The sequence below is a fragment of the Gigantopelta aegis genome, chromosome 12 (assembly GCF_016097555.1).
Source record: "Gigantopelta aegis isolate Gae_Host chromosome 12, Gae_host_genome, whole genome shotgun sequence".
Classification (NCBI taxonomy): Eukaryota; Metazoa; Mollusca; class Gastropoda; order Neomphalida; family Peltospiridae; genus Gigantopelta; species Gigantopelta aegis.
Genome location: NC_054710.1, coordinates 27,849,007 through 27,870,149, shown reverse-complemented (window position 1 = coordinate 27,870,149; position 21,143 = coordinate 27,849,007). Strand labels below are relative to the sequence as shown.

The 21,143-nt window shown below is 37.0% G+C and overlaps 1 protein-coding gene across 1 annotated transcript; it reads right to left on the bottom strand.

Annotated features, from left to right (window-relative positions):
* Positions 1-1,991: 1,991 nt before the first annotated feature.
* Positions 1,992-17,420, bottom strand: LOC121386364. Its single transcript, XM_041517248.1, has 7 exons — positions 17,358-17,420; positions 12,853-12,942; positions 11,855-12,001; positions 10,616-10,717; positions 5,114-5,255; positions 3,334-3,425; positions 1,992-2,089 (listed from the first exon to the last, which is right to left on the bottom strand). Exons 2-6 carry the CDS (start codon positions 12,922-12,924, stop codon positions 3,334-3,336), a joined length of 555 nt encoding a protein of 184 aa, XP_041373182.1. The 5' UTR covers positions 12,925-12,942; positions 17,358-17,420; the 3' UTR covers positions 1,992-2,089.
* Between the last annotated feature and the right edge of the window lie 3,723 nt (positions 17,421-21,143).

Here is a 21,143-nt window from a genome sequence, read left to right as displayed (position 1 = left end):
ATTATTATTTATTATTTATTGTTATTATTTGGTATGCGTCATCTTCCACGTGATTTAGCTCAGTCGTAGAGCACCCGCCTGTAGTGCGATGGGTCCAAAGATCAATCGACGTTGACGAGCTCAGGTTTTATTCCGTCCTATTTAGTGCCCCAAATCTCGTACATCAAATGTCGTGATATATACTGTTCTGTTCATGGGAACGTGCACAAATATCCTTTGCCACGTTATCGCTGTATCGGTAAGAGTAGCCTATGAGTAGGCAGTGGGTTACCTCTCTCTCTCTCTCTCTCTCTCTCTCTCTCCTCTCTCTCTCTCTCTCTCTCTCTCTCTCTCTCTCTCTCTCTCTCTCTCTCTCTCTCTCTGAATGAGTTTCCTTCCCTTAAATCTGAAGTGTCCCAGCGTGCTGAGTAACATGATATCGTATTTTCTATACTTTTTCCCCCTTGTTCCAACCAGAGCACCACGGCTGCTCAAAGGCAATGGTATGTGTTTTCCTGTATGGGAAAGTGTATATGAAGCGGGTTTCGTCTGATGCATATATAATGAGTCACAATTATCAAATGTTTGACATCCAGTACCCGATAATTAATTAATCAATGCGCTCTAGTGGTGTCGTTAAACAAAACAAACTTTATTTACTATACCGATCTTAAATATATTTTCTTGTTGAGAATATCAGTAATGTGTTTCTTGTAATCTCAATGTTTGTAGTAGTCCAACGTTAATAACATAGTACGTATATATATATATATATATATAATATATATATATATATATATATATATATACGTAGGTGTACGGCCACTTCATGAACTTTTCCCTGATAAATCAATAACAACAAATAAATAGGTGCGTGAGTAATGCAGTATGTTCTTGTGGGAATTTATGTCTGTCTGTCTTTTTTTATCTATCCGAATGTCCTACATATACTTTGCCTGAATATAATGAGCTGAAACTTTCAAAGAGTTATGGCCCTTGAACTTAGGAAATATGAAAATGTTTAAACAGGTGGTGAGAGTACGTTTTATGAGCGGTTGGTGTACAATGCTATCCTATATATAGACTGGTGTTCTTATACAATGTGTTCATTATAGACAGATGATTGCTATGCAATAGTCCGTCCCACCATCCTACGAAAATGTTTTGTTTTGTTTGGGGGGTTTCTGTGGGTTTTGTGTGGGTTTGTTTTGTTTGTTTGTGTTTGTTTTGGGTTTTGTAAAAATAATTTCAGTGCGGTATGGCGGTAAGAAGAAAAGTAAAAAACCCAAAAAAACCCCAATGAACCAACCTGTTTTTGTGTGGAACCGAAAAACACGAGGGTAATAATCTCTTTATCATGTAATCTCAAGCTTAATACAACGTGTTATTGTAAACTGTTAACGCAACTTTAATTTCAGTCCGCCATTACTATATATATTCAAATGACGTAAGAATATGTGGCGCGGTGTAATTTTTTTCGAAAATGACGTCATTTTGGATGTCTTTACATCAAAATACACTAATGCATAGCGTTGTTTGTTTTGTTTGTTTGTTTTTGTTTTGTTTTGTTTTGTTTTCTAGTACGTTTGCATAAATGCTTAAATGTCAAAATACCTAGTGCCGTGACCTCGATTAATTTACATCTAATTTGCAAAGTTATCAAATTTTTAAAGTATGTGATCTGAAAAATATCACATACTTTAATTGCTCTGAACATGTAATATATTATATGATATACACACACACGCGCGCGCGCGCACACACATGTACATATGCATATGCATATATACATATACATGTTAGTGTGTATGCACAAATCCACCTTGGACTACAATAACTGAATGAACAAATATACACTGAACAACATAGCCATCCCTATTCTAAGCAACGAAGATGTATCTGAATTATGATTCTAAGAAGGCTATAATGGAAAACAAGCTGTGTTACAATGGTTACAACCACAGGGTACTTAAATAAAAATAAAGCATTGCATAAAGACTCGAACAAACGCATTGCTACTTCAAAACTGTATTAGTTTCAAACATCGTATGTGTCTTAATCCATGTTGTTGGCCAGACTGGAACAAATTTCGGCATTTCAGCTGCGTATTCTGCAATGAAAAACAAAACCAGCTTACATACATATATACAAATACAGAAAACAAGCGTGCTTACATTTAGCAGACGTGATAACCACTTGACAAATATAACTACAATATATTCGATTCTAAACAATATATTGCATATGGTGATCTTTATCTCTGAAAATATTATTTGTAAGTAGAATTTAGATTACATATGTATAAGGGGATAGAAAAAAAAAATTGTCATTGCAGGCATACGAGAGTTACAATTAGTTTATTTCGTGTTTACGCTATAGTATCGTACGCATGTCTGATATTCTACCATGCAGTGTTTGTTGCACTAACTCATCTGGATGGCAACATTCGTATTGCAAGACAAGTCGAAGGCAATTTTCAGAAAGCTGAGATGACATGCACTCGTGAATCGTTGTCAGGCGGTTTGTGAACGACGGTATGTACACGTCTTAAGGCAAACTTACCATAGCTGTGGTGGCACTACTCTTGACGGGAGCCACCGATTCGGCAGGATATACTCCTCTTTCGTCAACACCTGATATCAACACTGTTATGACAGTGATTCATAAGTGTGTGTCATCACAGCTATATTTATTATCGTCTGCTTGATTTAGTAGACTAGTTATGGAGTGGGGCAGTCCGTTTTGACGGTGCAAGAAGGGTGTATCGCGTCGTAAGTGGATGTCCTGTAGATGAGGCACGTGATAGAGATTAACTGAATTAATCCCTATTTTTGCAAAATGCCCATTCCATTCTGTGACTAGATATGGCCTTGATTATGAATAATGGTTTTGTTGTTCATGTTTATGCTTCTAGATTAGTTTTAAGGATGGGTGCCATTCTTTGAAGACTGGCATGAAATATTCGGTCTCACTACACAGATCTTACCTGTTATTGAAATCCATGTCAACATCAAATTAAACAACAAAAAACTTCGTCCTTGCCCGACCAAGAGCCTGCAGTCCCTGGAACCTGATTTCTAATGTTCTCACGCCTAAGAATTGCCACAGATTGACAGATCTGGGATACGATGTAAATCAACATTGTCATACACCAGTTAAGAGCACGGGTACTGGTTATAGCCATTAGAGTTGCCTCACAGTTACATGTCCAGGACATATAATTCAAGATTTTATATACAACTCATAAGCGGTAAGTGTGATTCCATATGAATATAAATGCACCTATGGCATATGCATGCGTCGACACATATCTTAACAATATAATATAGCATTTGTTTAAATGACAAAGCTTACCTATAGCTCTTTCTTGGGAATCACCTTACAGTCCCCACACAAGCCAACACATAATTCTCTTCCCTCCTTTTTCAGCTTTGATTTTAAACTATCTGCAAATATACCAGAACATCATTTACAAACATACCTGACCCACACTCCATTAGTCAAACTGTGGATATTCCTTAATAGTTGTGCGTTGCTCAGCAATAAACAAAACAACAAATGGAACTGTTTCCATAGTGTTGGTTCAAAATTTCAAAAGACAATAGATAACAAACAACCAAAGGAGGAAAATAACTCAAAGTTGTGCAAATACAGATGCTCAGCTCAAAGTATAGTAATATTTAAGAACACACAGTTGACAGGTTTTGAACCTACTGCAACGATTCTCATGACATTTGAGAGTGTAGTGTCTTATCCACCCGAACAAAATAGAAACACTTAAACTGCTAGTTAAAATGTATACTATTAACCATTCGGTTCGAAAGTAATGTAACACTCTAGTATTTATACCTTGCAAAGGGGTTAATGCCGCACTAGGCGATTAATAAAAGAAGTGAAAATATATCGTTTTCTTCATGGCAGTCACACCCAACAACGAAGTTTAATAAGTGGGTAAATAATATGGTGTATTGTGCAAATCCCGACTTGGGTTCATATCTGAAAATGTTTGTAATGGGTCAAGGTATCTATGTGCCAAGTGTGATACTTTTAACAAAACGTGCACAAGTTGGTTGGATGTTATCTTCCCCATAATTTATATTACTAAACAGAATACGTCTTTATTCTGTTCTTTTATACTGATGGAAAGACATAAGCAACACATGACACTGGGACCAAACTTAATTCACTGTTACAGTAATTGCGCATATATAAAATAAAACAGATGTGATGTGGGGCTGAATGTCACTGATGTGTGATTGAATGTTAGTAGCAGTTAATTTCCTGATACCAGGCTGTTATTTCTCAAATTTGACTTGACACCTATGGCTTTGCTTTCGGGAATTTGAGCGTTGTTTTACAAAAACATCTCATCGAAGCTAAGTTATCTTAATGCATCTATTTTGCATTATGAAAAGTTACAGGGGAGGGAAGGGCTGTTTGTCAAGAGTTACGAATCGTTTTCAAAAAAATATCTTTATATACTAATAAAAAATAGTAATTATTTATATTCAGATTTAGAATGTCTTACTCCATAATTGGGAACATAAAACGACATAGCGTTTGGAGAATGGTGGTGAATGGTGCCGATTATCGGAGTCTAGAAACAGCTAAGAAAAAGACCTGGATACAATGAATGCAGGTTTTGATTGTACTCAATATTACATTACATTTATGCATCCCTTTATTTCTTCATTAGTATAGTTTCAATATTGTGTTGTCGTTTGATGTAACTACTGATTTGGCTAACATCGTTTATAACGTATTATTCTAAACTCCAGTCTGTGGTGAAAAACATTTTCGCAAACTATCACAATTTTGTGTTCTAATATAAAAGTTATAATTTTAAACTTCAGCAGATTCAGTCCTGTGATATGTTTGTCAGAAGAATTGTTTTTGTTTAACGATACCACTAGAGCACATTGATTTATTAATCATCGGCTATTGGATATCAAACATATGGTCATTCTAGCAGTCATAGACAGGAAACCTGTTACATTTTTTCATTAGCAGAAAGGGGTCTTTTACATGCTCCATCCCACAGACAGGATAGCACATACCACGGCCTTTGATAACCAGTTGTGGTGCACTGGCTGTTTGTCAGAGTCGAGGTTCAGATTTAGTTTTACTAGTTTACCTAGTTTATCTCTCTTGAGCATGTAGACATCTGAGTCAGAACAGAAGTCTGAGAGAAGACTTCCGACTTCTCTCTCCACCTGGTCCTTATCCAGAGATCGTTTCGGAATAGTCCAGTGTTCTGAATGCTGCAGCATGTCATTCTTCAAAAATAATATAAATAAATAAATATATATATATATATATATATATATATATATATATATATATATATATATATATATATATATATATATATATACTAGTATATTCTTCAATCACAACATCACTACTACTACTGATGTTGCTACTGCTATTACTACAACACTGCTACAACAACAACAACAACAACAACTACTACTACTACCACTACTACTATTAGTTCTACTTATGCCACTACTACTACTACTACTACTACTACTACTACTACTACTACTACTACTACTACTACTACTACTGCTGCTACTACTAATACTAATACCACTACTACTACCGCCGTGCTGGGGTGTCGTTTTACATCTATACTATTCTACTGCTGCTACTACTGCTGCTGCTGTTACTGCTACTGCTACTACTAATACGGTTGCTGTTGCTACTACTACTATTACTACTACTGCTACTACTGCTACTACTACTACTACTACTACTACTAACACTACTACTACTACTACCACTATTATTATTATTATTATTATTATTATTATTAAAGGTAATGGCCTGAGTTTGCTTCCTTTGTAAGACTTTTCACACTAACGGAGCATTTTTACTAACTAAAATAATGTATTAAATATATTTTCTTCTTCATAGTGTCAGTGTCTGTATTTATTGTAATTCTAATGTGTAATAGCCCAAACCGGATGTTACCTCCAAATAGTTTTGTGTGTACGAAAACTATATAAATGAATTTAGAAGCAAAACAGTAGTCACGTGAATTATTTACATTTTCACCAACGACACCCGCTTGGTGTCGCTGGGTATTTCCGTTCTTACTCTGTTTACTCCACGAGAAGGACGTTCAAATTAGAACGATTACGAAAAATGAGCGAAGGAGCGCCAGAATGGGTAAAAAATCTAGAAGATAAAATAGACAGTATTATTAGTGATCAACTATCTATGCGTGTAGAGCTGGAGTCTCTCAGAAATCTCACGATTGGTGAAAATAACGTGCATGTGCACCGAAACGGGCAATCGGACGTTGAGCCCGCCCCCAGTCCCAACCGACCGTTTCATGACGGCACGCTTGCCGCTGGGGTTAGAGATATCCAAGGTGATTTCAGTTCATTGAAAGACAGTCTATCGAACGTTAAATTACCATCAGACTTGAGATTGAACGAATGACGTCAGGGATTACTAGAAGCGAGACACAAGCAGTTAACGCTATTGCAAAATGTGCGCGATTTGCAGAGACAAATATGAAAGTGCTATCAACCGTGTCCGATATTTCAAATGTGACGCAGTCCACATTGGACGATCTATTTCGTTGTAATGTGGCACAGATGAAATATTTGCAAGATGAATACGCGTCAATTATTGTTAATAGTCAGTTCGATGCCACTACATCCAGATTTTTCCGTTCGATGCAAAATAATACAACAGGTCTCAGCATGACCGCGCTTGACACGTTGAAATCGGCAGCTAGTTTGGCAGCGACAGCAAGGCAATCAACCGTACACACACACCCGGAATATGGACAGACACAGTATTACCCAGAGGTAGAGGAAGATCCTCGAACTACAACAGAGATGTCTTTCATTCGTTTACAGGCAGACAGTTTCCGAGACGAGGCGGTTACGGACGCGCTGTGCCCGAATCGTCACCAGACCAAGCCTAAGTTATATAAATAAACATCCCCCCCCCCCCCCCCTCCACCTTTTCCTATGTGACGTCGGCCTCCCTATTAAAGTGACGTCATGTGTTAGACTTGCGTGTACAAACTGTCACTACCAGATTATGTGGGTGGGTGCAAACCGACTGTTTACCAAACTAGATAACTGGATTGATATTGGCTGCAGTCCACTTGTATTAAAGTGGATTTCTAATGGTATTGAAATTCCATTTAAAGATAAACCAGAAGGATTTGTTTTACCGAATCATAAACTTTCAGATAAACAGTCACGTTTTATAGATACTGAAATTGAACGATTGTTAGAAAAATGTTTTATTGAATTGTGTATTGACAAACCATTGTGTATATCTCCTGTAGGTTGTGTTCCCAAGAAAAACAATAAGTTTCGAATGATTACAGATCTTAGATACTTAAATTCGTTTTGTGACACACCTAGTTTTAGAAATAGTGATATTAGAGAAGTGGCCGACATTGTCGAATCCGACGATCACTTTATATCTGTTGACATCAAAGATGGTTTTCATCATATCCCTGTGAGTATTAAACATCGTGGCTACTTAGGGTTCCAATGGAAGGGCAAATTTTACATATGGAACGTCCTCCCGTTCGGATTATCTTGTAGCCCCTATTTCTTTTCTAAAGTATTACGACCAGTCGTTGGTTATATGCGTTCTGTGGGACTTCGAGTGTCATTATATGTTGATGATTTTCTACTATGTGCTGATACAAAATATATAACTGATGGTTGTGATCAGTTACTGCATGTTTTAGAGGATCTAGGTTTCATGATTAATTATGACAAATCTGTGCTGAAACCGAGTCAAAGGATAGACTATATCGGTTATTCGCTTGATACAACTGCTAAGCGTCCTGTCATAAAGGCACATAAGTCGCGCATACAAAAGCTCAAAAGAGCTATTCGCAATGTCATATACAAATCTAGTGTAACTGCGCGTAACTTGGCTAGAATAGGTGGTCAGTGTGTATCTAGTGCTTGGGCTGTGAGTCCAGGAAAGTTACTTCTACGGAATCTGGGTGCTGTGACAGGAGACAAGGTGGCTTCCGGAGACTGGAACATACGAATCTCAAACAAGTCATCGAATTTCAGGGAACTATTAACAATACTAATGGCCATAAAAGCCTTCCGGCCCATTCTTCAGGAAAAACATGTGCAACTTCTCTCGGACAATATTACCGCAATCGCATATGTGAATCACAAGGGCGGACCAAATGCCGAACTAACGCAACTGGCTATATCCATATGGATAGAACTCGAGGAAATCGGAGCCTCAATACAATGTGCACATATAGCTGGACACAAGAATACAGAAGCAAACTACTTGTCTCTTACCCCAGACAAACACAACTGGATGTTGCACCCGAGACTATTTCAGTTCATAGACAGGGTGTGGGGTCCACACTCGGTAGACCGATTTGCCAATTGCCAAAACGCCCAATTACAACGTTACAACAGCCGCTATTGGGACCCGCTCTCGGAAGGAACAAACGCACTGAGCCAGAAAAACTGGACCAACGAGAACAATTTTGTAAATTCTCTGTTTTGTCTCATCCATCGGATCCTGAACGTAGTGATGCAACAAAAGGCAATGGCCACAATAATAGCCCCAGCTTGGCCAGTACAGAGTTGGTATTGGACCCTTCTGAGACTCTCAGTGTGTCATCCAATAAAGTTGCCCAACAACAACCGTGTGTGTCACGCAATGGGGGTTCAACCGGAACCATGCAGAAACCGAAATTGGGCCCTATACGCTTGGAGGATTTCTGGCGACGTAAATTCATAGGATGCGGATGGCCAAAACGTGCGGCAGAACAGTTCATGTTGTCGTGGGCTCAGGGTACCCTTCAGTCATATGACAATGCGTTACATAAGCTATGGTCTTATTCCAGGATACATGCCATTGTTTTTCCACCTAGCGCACCAAGCCAGATTGCGGCTTACCTATGTGAATTATCAGACTCTTCAACCCGTCCTGCTTCTAGTTTACGCATTACATCTGCTGCAATGGGTCATTTGTTTGCTGCATGTGATATGAGAAACCTGATGTAGGATGAATACATTCAAAGACTCGTTACAGCACTGGTAAAGTCAGGCACAACACAACCAATGCAACGCTCATCTGCCATGCCAGTACAGGCATTTCGTGACTTATTTGAAAGATGGACCGACAACAAGGATTTAAAAGACTTGAGACTTAAAACTATTACGTTGCTATCCTTGACCCTTATGCTAAGGCCGTCCGAAATAGCCCCGAAGGCGCACACTTTCGATAGTGGAACGAAAGACATGATAAATGTGTCATTCAATGTAGATCAAGTGGAATTCTACGACAGTGGCAAAAACGTGACGCTTACATTCTTCGGAATTAAGAACGATTTAGACCGGAAGGGTTTTCGGGTCTCTTTGCCATGTAATGACATTATTAAACTGGATCCAGTGGCTACCCTAAGAGACTATATTGACAGAACAAGTCAACCCCGTACAGCAAATGGTCCGGTGTTTTTAACCCTCAAAGCCCCTTACAAGTCAATAGAAGCTACTACTGTGGGAAAGATACTGGGACAGGCTATAGACTTAGCTGGTTTAGGGGGTCTAGGGTACACAGCCAAATCGTTCAGACCAACAGGTGCTACGTGTGCTATAGACATGAACGTACAATCGGAAATTGTAAGAAAAGTCGGACGATGGAAGAACTCCGATGTTTTCTATTCGCATTACGTACATTCTAGAACACCTAGTAGTTACTCTCGTGATGTTCTCTTGCACGACTAGTGTTTCAGTGCAAACGATTCTCATTATGTGGCAGTTTTATTTGTTAATGTAAATAAAAGTTCACAAGTGACATGTTTGTTGAAACAGTAGTCACGTGAATTATTTACATTTTCACCAGCGACACCCGCTAAGTGTCGCTGGGTATTTCCGTTCTTACTCTGTTTACTTGTGTGTTTATGGTTACTCCCTTACCTATATTGTCATAATATATTTGATGTAAAGAGTAGAATATATGTGGAGTTATATGGTGTAAGGATATGGCAGTTTTATTTGTTAATGTAAATAAAAGTTCACAAGTGACATATGTTTGTTGAAATGAAATATGACTGCTACAAACATTAGTATACAACTGCAAACACATTTCGTATTTAAACACTGATATTCTAAACAAATGTATTAAATGTATGTAATATATAATTTTAGTCGCCAAAATATATTTTGTTGGGAAAATCGTATAATGGTCGTAAACCGCGGACAGTCCCTTTAAAATTATAGATGTTTCAAAATAGACTGGTCTGGACTAACCAATGGCTTCGAAACTAAAGTCCGAAGCAAATTGTTAACAAATACGATAAAGTACTCTCCTACATTTAATTACCGTTGCATTTTCACCACTTTTTGTCCAAACATAAACCGTTGGAACACAACTATATATTGAAATGGATTCCGCATATTAGACTGAAACTATATCGCCTATATCGATTTTGTTAAGATCTCCTAGGACAAAACGCATTCACGTTTTCACCGTCTTCCATTTTGCTTTTTTGTGTGGAATACTCTTCAAGAGGAGTGGAAGGCTAATCTGACATCATGATGAGAACGTTTACTCTGAATTCGTCTTTTCACGTTCCCCTATTCATAGTAAATTGTAAAAAAGAAAATAGTACCCCAGTCTCAATGATCTTCTTGACATTTTCGTATGTCTCCCTTTTCCCGAGCGGTTTCACCCAACATTCTCGTTTTACAGGGTCCTTCATGGCAACCAAGCGCTGGAAAACATAGTAAAAAACCCAACAACAACATAATAATAAAAATAAGGTATTTGCACCTTACCACATTAGTTCGACCGTGTATGTACTTATTCTTTCAGTTTAGTAATGCTATTTAGCTTTTTAATTGTTACACGCATTTTCTGTATGTGTGTTGGAATCTTGTGAATAAAGATGATGTTTGTAGGGTCTAGCTGAGGTGCTGGAGTCGTAGGATCGAATTTCCTTGGCGACCCATTGGCCTATATCCGGTATATCACAAGTTCCGGTATGCGTTGTCTTGTATGATGGAATGCAGATAAATGATTTATTGATGAAAACGTAGACTTTTAGCTTATTTCCTCTGAATACTGTGGAGTCAATCCCTGTCGGTGGGCCCATTAGGTTATATCTCGTTCCAGCCATTGCACCACGACTGGTATATCAGAGGCTGTGGCATGTGTTGCCCTGCCTGTTGGATGGTGCATATGAAAGACCCCTTGCTACTAACAGAAAAATGTTTCGGATATCCTCTCTTAGACTATATGTTTGACATCCAAGAGCCGATGATTAATAAAACAAAAAAGAAAGAAGTGTTTTATTTAACGACGCACTCAACACATTTTATTTACGGTTATATGGCGTCAGACATATGGTTAAGGACCACACACTTTTTTTTAGAGGAAACCCGCTGTCGCCACATAGGCTACTCTTTTACGACAGGCAGCAAGGGATCTTTTATTTGCGCTTCCCACAGGCAGGATAGCACAAACCATGGCCTTTGTTGAACCAGTTATGGACCACTGGTCGGTGCAAGTGGTTTACACCTTCCCATTGAGCCTTGCGGGGCACTCACTCAGGGTTTGGAGTCGGTATTTGGATTAAAAATTCCATGCATCGACTGGGATCCGAACCCAGTACCTATCTGCCTGTAGACCGATGGCCTGACACGACGCCACCGAGGCCGGTTTAATAAAACAATGTGCTCTGGTGGTTTCGTTAAACAAAAATATATATATATTTTTAAATGAATACTGTGTGTCAGCATTAACACATGTTTCAAATTCAATAACTGATTATTAATTTATCAATGAGTTTTAGTGGTGCTATTCAAAAGAGAGGTTATAATCGAAATTTGAATGTCTGTAATGTGATTACCTTTTCAAAGTCGTGCTGGTTGATGGTTCTCTTGATGCATCTCCCTGGACGATTGACGGCGTCTGGTATGAGAAGCATGCTGCGTCGATTCAGGCCCACGGAGGCGTGCACTTTGTCACCATTGTTGTTGGTTGTTATGAAATGCCACTAAGAAGCAAAACACGAAATTAACAATATTCAAATTGTTGGCGCTCTTCCGGAAACAACCGGTTTATTATTTGAGGTTTAGCCAATTACATATATAGCTTAGTTAATTGTATGTGCACAGGGACACACTGGTACGCGCCAAAACGTGTATGGTTTCATTCAACTTATTATGTTAAAAGTGTCAGGATTCGAACTTTCTACACTGACTAGCATGACATTTTGCATTCCGCAAACTTAACTGCTCTGTCCCCAGGACATCCTGATAAATTAAAACAGTCTAGTATTGGTATTTATGATTTACTCTTTTTTACTGCAGAGTGGTTAAAGTAGAAATGTCGACCCAGTAAATACAGTATTTAAAAACAAGAGTGTCTGTTGGCAGGATCCGACCCTGTTGCACTGACTAGCATGGCATCGATGCAATAGTCACATTGAATGAGGTCTCTCTCTCTCTCTCTCTCTCTCTCTCTCTCTCTCTCTCTCTCTCTCTCTCTCTCTCTCTCTCTCTCTCTCTCTCTCTCTCAATCATATCCTTATAAAGTAGTGATGTTACAACTGTGGGGTAGAAATTGTTTTACGGTATATGGTACAAAGACGATTTACGATAATACAATATTCTATGGACTCTCTCTAAACCGGCACCTCTGTAACCAGATTTCTGTTTCAACCGGCACGATTTCAAGGTCCCGTCCATTGGCACTAGCTTGGGAGAAAATCAATCTAATCCAGCACTTACTGTGTGTACCGACGCATTTCGTCAGTCTTCCTTGAAGCTGGTTTAAACAAGGTTCACTGTGTATAAAACAATGCCAATCATATGATACTAATAATTAAAAAAATGTTATTCTTACTTCAGTGGAGTCGGATGCTGATGTCTCTGCAGTCGCAAAGACCAGCATACAAAACACAACCAAACACTTCATTTCTAGTAGTCAGATTATCTGAAACATATAAAGTTAAATATCTAATCTTGTATTTTTGTTACTAAATCATTAGCATGGGTACGAACAGAGTATCTAGCAATACGCCATCCAGTCCGGATGTTTTATTAACATTTTGACCAATGTGTTATGCCTGCCGATGACGTACGCTGACCGCATTGTATTGTCAGCAGGGTGTAAATAACCAAATGAAATACCATTGTCGACAATAGTAGCATAATTATATGGCTAAACTTACAACGCACTGCGCTTCACTCAACACCACGGATACAACTACTTAGCCTTGATTCTAATGAGAAGAAGTGGGGGTTCAGCTTCTAGATTAGTTCCACACTAAAATATCTTCCTAATTTCAGTTCGTCTAAGGACCACACACGTTCCAAGGACAATAGTAGTTGGCAAATTGATAATGAAAACAGAGTATGGAACAAATTGTATAACACCTCCTGCCATTTGGGTGCCATGATGATCAACATAGAATAGAATAGAATAGATGTTTAAGGACACCACAGCATGAACAATAAATGGCCTATTAGATGTCAAACTATGGTAAATGCTAAAGACACAATGAAGCATATTGACATTTATTGCCAAAAAATAAAAACGTCAATGACAAAAATATAAACGCTATAGTCTGACTATGAAAACAGTGTATGAAACACATGTTATAACAACATGTCCTGCCACAGATCTCAGCAAGTGATGGCATGCGTGATCTTACTTAACGCGACATTCAAAGCGTGGGGTACTGCGAAAGTTAACGCACCGAGGTGCTATTTGGCATACGTATGGTGACGCGTTTCCAGTATTAGTTTCATAGATAGAGCATGAAAAATAAATAAATAAAATTTAAAATATCAATAAAAAAGGAACAGGTAAGTACATAAATAAACTGACAAATACACATATTTGCAATGTGTTGCTCAATATACTATATTGTTCACACTTTAAGAACTGCTATCATTAAAGAGGTGGGGTCGATTTTATTAACACGCTTATAGACATTTCGATATTTTAATTAACGCATTTATTTGCTAACAACTTGGCATGACGTTGTGATAATAAATTCTTCTCTGCAGTCATAACAACTAAAATAAATATAACGAATAATGTTAAAACTCTTATAATATATATATATATATATATATAATATATAATATATACGGATTATCTGTCCCGAGTGAATTAATGTTGCAAACCCGAGCCTATGACGAGGGTTTTACAACATTAATTCACGAGGGACAGATAATCCGCAATTACTCGTAGTGAGTTAGTTATTCTCTTTATTACCCATTGTCAAACTTTAACAATTTTAAAAGTATATTTACGTTCCCGCTGCTGTAACAAGCTTACAAGCCATAACAATATATTCATACGCGCCGTTACCGGTGCACACGTAACAGTATTCACAGAAAACTAGTTCAAAAAACACTCAAAATAATAAAATAAAGGCCAGCTTTTTTATTATTGGTACATATATAGTGTTTATTAATTTTTGGAAAAGATCACAGTAATATTGTCATATAAACACACGAGCACACGAGCGTACGTATGCACACACACACACACACACACACACACACACACACACACACACACACACACACACACACACACACTGAGACACACACACACGCGCGCGCGCACGCGCGCACACACACAAACTCCACCTTAAAAACCAGTTATGTTGTGTCGTCAGCCAAGAAACCACGTGTCGTCAGCCAAGAAACCACCAGTCGTGAGCAGGGCACACAGTGCTAAAACATTTTTAGTTTGAAACATCCAAATTAGTTCTTTTCAAATTGTTATTATGGAAGAAATAGTCGGCGTTATAAAAGGCGAATACAGAAAATGTGGTAACAACAAAAGAACCATTGAAGTTAGAAAGGTATTGGTCGCAAGAAAAAACACAGAAACAACTCTAAAATAACACAACAGTGCCTGACCCTGAACACGTCCTTGTTTGAGCCAGTTTGTTGCACATGGCTTACATGTGATTGCTTGCTGTACAATTTAATCGGAATCCGAATCGACAGTATACGTCGCCGTTTAGCCGGATTTTTGTAAGTGTTTTGATGCTCGTGATGGTGTTCATCGTTGCTTCTGGCGTTGATGGTAATGTTGAAAACACCACCGTAGATGGGAGCTGAAAACTGACTGTGTATCATGTTGGATACCTCGTGTGTGTGTGGGACATCTCGCGTGTGTGCGACGTCACAGACATTGACACGTTTGCCGCAGTTATTGCTGGTGCCGAGTATGATGCATTTTCCTGCGATATTGGTGTTGAATTCGTAAGAATTTAATTACATATATATATATATATATCCCCCCCGTGAATGTTCTTATCGTAACAATGTATGTATAGTTTACAGTAATAGTTTGACAGATGAATGAACAAAAAGTAGTCCCGGCAGTATGTAATTGCCAATCAAATCTTGTCTTTATAAAACCAGCCAATCAGTGGCTGTAGAAGCAATCTGTACACTGTGCACAGATCTAACAAATATTACCCGGGATATTTGAGTAATAAATAGTAATACATGTGTGAACACAACACGTTAGGTGGTTTTCATGAAGTGTATTTAGACTAAACGAATAATTCCACATTCAGTTGTCCCTTCCCAGTATAGAACTTGATAGCAATTTGTTAAGAAACTATTTCTATTTATTTACAGTGTAATATTTGGCTAAAAATGTTATGCCAGTTGGCATGGATTTATTATTTATAACATGATTTGATAAAAAAATGTTAAACAATATTCATTATACATGGACATCGAAATGTGTTGGAATAATTTTGATTCCATCCTATACTTTTATCACAATATTTACGTGATACTGACTTTTGTAATAAAATTTAGTATCTATCTGTGATGTTTGTATTTTTTGCACAGTTCTTTACACTGTGTTTTTATTTGCATCTTGAATATTTATATTATGTTGATCATTACCTTATTTATTTACATTTACCATTGTCTGACACCCAATAGCCGATGCATTTATCGTGCTGAGGTGTCGTTAAACATCTATTATATTATATTTATAATATATGTTAATACATCGATACCTTTTTGATCCAAACGGACTATAGTATGATATAATCAAGGAAATAAATTTCATTCTGCATAGCGCAGGATGTATGTTTAATTATGGGTTGAGTATTGTCGTTTTATTTGTAGTGTGACCAAGCAGAACATTGTTGCTATCGTTTTCAGTTATTCTCTCAAACAAATTAAAAGCAAGTGAAACACACACACACACGCACGTACACACACGCACACACATACATACACACACACACACACACACACACACAAATATATATATATATATATATATATATATATATATATATATATATATATCAATGACAGAAAGGACACAAAAACATAATACAAGTAATACAATACTTTTTTCTCTTGTTTTACATCAAACCCAAGCACCTATCAAAGCTTAGATAGTTGCGGTGTGCGCGTGTCTACGATAGTAGCCTAACAAAAGTTATATTTCTCCAATCCTTAACCATGAAAGACAGCCCCATTCCATGACGTCAGCCCATGCGGAATAAATCTGTCTTGTATGGGCTTTGACGTCATTGAATTTAACATGAGGAGTATTACGGCGTGGGTAATATATTCGAGTTGGTTAATTTTAGATCGATATTGTGTTATTAAAACCTTCTTAATAAAATCGATCTAGTTAATTTGTAGAGTTAAATATTATTTGACACATGAAACAGACACGGCAAATATGATAGTGTAGTTTATTCATGATAAAACGGTCAAATAAAGAAGTTACTTTACAGCCATGTTCGTTTGTTCATGTAAAATTGTGGTTTATTTATCGAATGGATGAGAAGGAAATGTTTTATTTAACGACGCACTCGGCACATTTTATTTACGGTTATATGGCGTCGGCGAATGGATGGGGACAAAAAAGACTCCATCATATGCGGTCATATGGGATAGAAAAAGTACACCCTCGGTGGTGGGAATGTCGACCCTGGGACTCGGCAAGCTCCCTACACACACTAGTGTATACAGGATTTTACATAACAAGAAGGTTAAGAGAGCAGTTACAATCGTAGAAAAGAAAGGGAAAGCGGCATTTTTAGTTAAAGGCTCTCCCGTTTATATACCTGCATAAGACTTTGTATTGCTGTGCCCTGATTGTTTTGTGTGTGTATGTGTACATGTGTATGCGCGCGTGTGTGTGTGTGTGTGTGTGTGTGTGTGTGTGTGTGTGTGTGTACGTGTACGTGTACGTGTGTGTGTGTGTGTGTGTGTGTGTGTGTGTGTGTGTGTTAAGAGTATGCATTATTATTGTATTCGGTACTAATTACGACAAACAGTAAAACGGGAAAGGAATAAGAAAACAAAGAAAGAAAAATAATTATAAAACTGTATACATACCTCAGTGTACGTTTCGTTTACCTCATTTGGTACAGTAAAATCCAAAGTGGGTGTCTTCTTTTTATGGAGTTGATTGATGCAACATTTGGCAAACGTGTTAGAAATAATTATTAATGTTTTCACCTTTTTCGCAATTTGTTTCGCAACTGCAGTCTGCTTTCCATTTTTTTTTTTTACAACAACGCAAATTACTAACGAAGCCGGAAACATCCTGTTACCTGCAAGTGATGCATTTCCTAAAAGTGAGAAAATTAATTATATACACTAACACTATGAAACCTGTTCCTATCCGGTTTTGTTTGTTTGTGTTACATTATAACCGCATTTCTATAATATATTATGTCGTGGGCTACTCTTTTCGATTAGCAGCAAGGGATCTTTTATATGCACCATCCCACAGACAGGGTAGTACATACCCCGGCGTTTGATGTACCAGTCGTTGTGCACTGGCTGGAACGAGAAATAGCCCAATGGGCCCACCGGCGGGGATCGATCCCAGACCGACCCCGCATCGAGCGAGCGCTTTACCACTGGCCTACGTCCCGCCCACCGATGGTCAAAAAATCAATATATTCTAGTCGTTTATTGAAACAAACTTTAAATGCGCAAACCTTATTTTTAACCCGTAAAATTGGACACTACGTTTAGTTAAGTTACAAACCTGTAACACATTTGGGTAACGTTACAAGAGAGTCAAACAAGCCTATGACGTTGAAACGGTGAAATATCGTTAAAAATAGACTAAAACTCGACTCCATATCTTATTTCTCAGACGCTCGTTCGTTTTTAAACATATGAAAAATGCAGTTTGTGGTATTAGAAACACACTGGGATGACCAGAAACACTTCGGTTGTACGGAAATGGATTATTTAAACAATAAAATATAAGTAAAGTTTGATTTCTGTGATAAGTCTAGACTTAAGTCTAAAGAAAGTTGTCGAAGTGGTGTGGAAAATAGTCATTTTTCTGCTGAAATAACTAAATGTGGCTGAACATAATAGGGCTTGTAATGACACTATTTTAGAACGGATATAAACGTGTCATTACTGTCAGATTTGTGCGATGCCTTTCATGCCCTCGTGGCTTTCTCGATAATAATTAAATAAATAAATATTCAATAAAACATTATATTGAGGTTTACGGTTTTTTCTGTGTATCCAACCGCCTAGAGGGCTTGAATTTACTGTGTTCTGTTGAAAGAAAAAGGTGCGATTATAGTTGTAAAACGTTATAGCGCATACCACATAAAGAACAAAATAATAATAATAATAATAATAACAATAATAATAATAATAACAACAACATCATTTTAATCTTATGATAGCATTAAAAAAAACTCTATTTGTCTCAATGTCTATATACATTGGAAGTCGAGAAAATAACAAAATTAAGAAGAAAAAAAAAACCCTATGTAAACATGATATCGAGTTTTAGAAGTAAAACACTAGGGTGCCATTTTTTGTAAGCATGTTAAGTTTATGGAAGGCGAGACGGCCGTCATTATTATACATAACTAGGTTCATTGTGTTATTATTTGTGTTCATAGCATTATCTAAAATAGTATTTGTTGATTCAATATGCTTCGAAATAAAGGACTCAAAATGGTTATATCAACGGATGCTATTGATCTTTGGAATGAAAAACGCAGAACGTTTAGGTAATATGTCAAAATGTATATAATAAGACATGAGATTTATTATATTAACCATGTCTCCAAGTACTGTTACAATGTTCCGTTAGCATATTGTGACATTATAAGTGGTATTCGATGAAAAGTGATATTTTCACTGCATACGTTACATTTTCACTGTAATACAGTGAAAATACAGAAATCTCAGTAATAAAAATAAACTATATAGAACTTTTGTTTTGGTCAGTGATGCATGTTATCTAGTAAGTATAGCCTCCAAATATCTACATTAAACTTCATAAATGTCTTCTAAAGTCCCTGAACATCATAACTCTGATGGAACATCTTCTGTACCAGAATCATATGCCTTTGTTTACAATTTGCTGACAGTGAGTATACTCTGGAGCAGAAGGTATACTGCCTGATATAAAGGAAAACTCGACTATTTGAAAGTTTGCCTTTCGTTTCTGTCAATTCCCTTTATTTCTAACTATTAAAGGGACTAACCGAGACTTTTCATCGATTGTAATTGCATATCAAATATATTTTTCTGCATAAAATATTAGTGGTTGTATATTAAACCTGTTTCTGATCGTTCTAATATTTGTACTAGGTTAAATTTCATTTAATTTTCTAACATATTTTACAAAATTATTTGAAAACAAAACCCAGTTTGGGCTTCTTACAAATACAAGATACAAGAAATACATTGATATTTTAAACAAGAAAATATATTTAATATGCAAGTTTAATTGTAGAAATATTGTATTAGTCGGAAACATCTTACAGTGCAACAAACTCAGGAATGTCCCTTTAAGGGTAAATCAGTGAGAAATAATATATCAGCATTCTATTATTGAACGATATATTACGATAGTAAAGTTTTTTTTTTTTTTTTTTTTTTACCAGATTTCTTTGTTTTCATTTGATCATATTAGTCAGACATTTGGATTACTATGCATAGAGAAACACATTTTCGGATAGCGGATTACAGATAGTGTCAATGGAGTTCCTATTTCCTGTTTATGCCCTATCCCCAACTTTGACATATATCTTGTAAATCAAAAAGTCCAGCATTTCGCATAGGTCTGTCTCAGTATACTTTAGTCTGGGATCATTTCGCTCACCGTTCATTAAAATAATGATACTTTTGATAAAGGAATGGCGGTTTTCCTTAGGCTTGTCGTGAGGGATTGTTATAAATTAAAATGTTGCAATACAGTTTTCTTTTTTTAAATATTAGTGAACTTTGATCTGATTTTAGAGTAAATGATTTCAAGTAAATCTTTGGAAAGCTTGAGAATCCACATGTGATTAACTCCTATTGGCAAATACACATTTCTAAATTTATTTTCACATCTATTGCCATCTATTATTTACTAAACAGTCATTATCATTAAGAAACACGGGACATGTGACAAACATTGAATACAATATTTGCATACAATTTGAATTTTTTTTAATACATGTTTTAAAAGTAAAAATGCATGAAGTATTTGTATATCTTTATTTTTGTCGGTCGTGCTTTGAGACTTGTCAATTTTGAGTTGTTGTTATTGTTGTTTGACACTTGTCAATTTTGAGTTTTGTTATTGTTGTTTGACACTTGTCAATTTTGAGTTTTTGTTATTGTTGTTTGACACTTGTCAGTTTTGAGTTTTTGTTATTGTTTGACTCTTGTCAATCTTGAATTGTTTTTGTTGTTTTTCTCTTTTCAATCCTGAGTTTGTGTTGCTATTGCTGCTGTCATTGTTTTCTTTTTCTAACAGTGTTTTTGTGAAAGCAAAAATGAAAATGGTGTTTTTCTTAAATAAATTTATGTCAACTTATGATGTGCGGACCCCCCCCCCCCCCCCCCCCCCCCCCTCGCAACCATCCTCCCCAACCCCCAACACTAACTTGAAACTAAACGTACGATGTGTTCGTGACGAATATGTGATCCCGGTTCGGACCGGTGTATAGTTTCCTTATCACCGATAAAAAGCAGCATATGCACAAATACTCAGGTGTGTATCCTGTTGCTGCTTGCAGAACGGTGTATCCGAAACGTCGCTGGTGTGAAAATAAATCAGGCAACTTATGAAATGCACAAAACTAAGTTAAAAGCATTATTAATTATTTCTCACACGTGTACCAAATGTTGCACCATTCGACT

What these genes read in the sequence shown, in the direction of transcription:
- LOC121386364 (XM_041517248.1), bottom strand. Translation starts at nt 12,924, where the DNA reads ATGAAGTGTTTGGTTGTGTTTTGTATGCTGGTCTTTGCGACTGCAGAG. An exon ending in CAGCATCCGACTCCACTGAA is followed by an intron (nt 12,002 to 12,852) that starts GTAAGAATAACA and finishes TTTGCTTCTTAG; the next exon opens with TGGCATTTCATAACAACCAA. An exon ending in AGAAGATCATTGAGACTGGG is followed by an intron (nt 5,256 to 10,615) that starts GTACTATTTTCT and finishes TTATTTTTGAAG; the next exon opens with AATGACATGCTGCAGCATTC.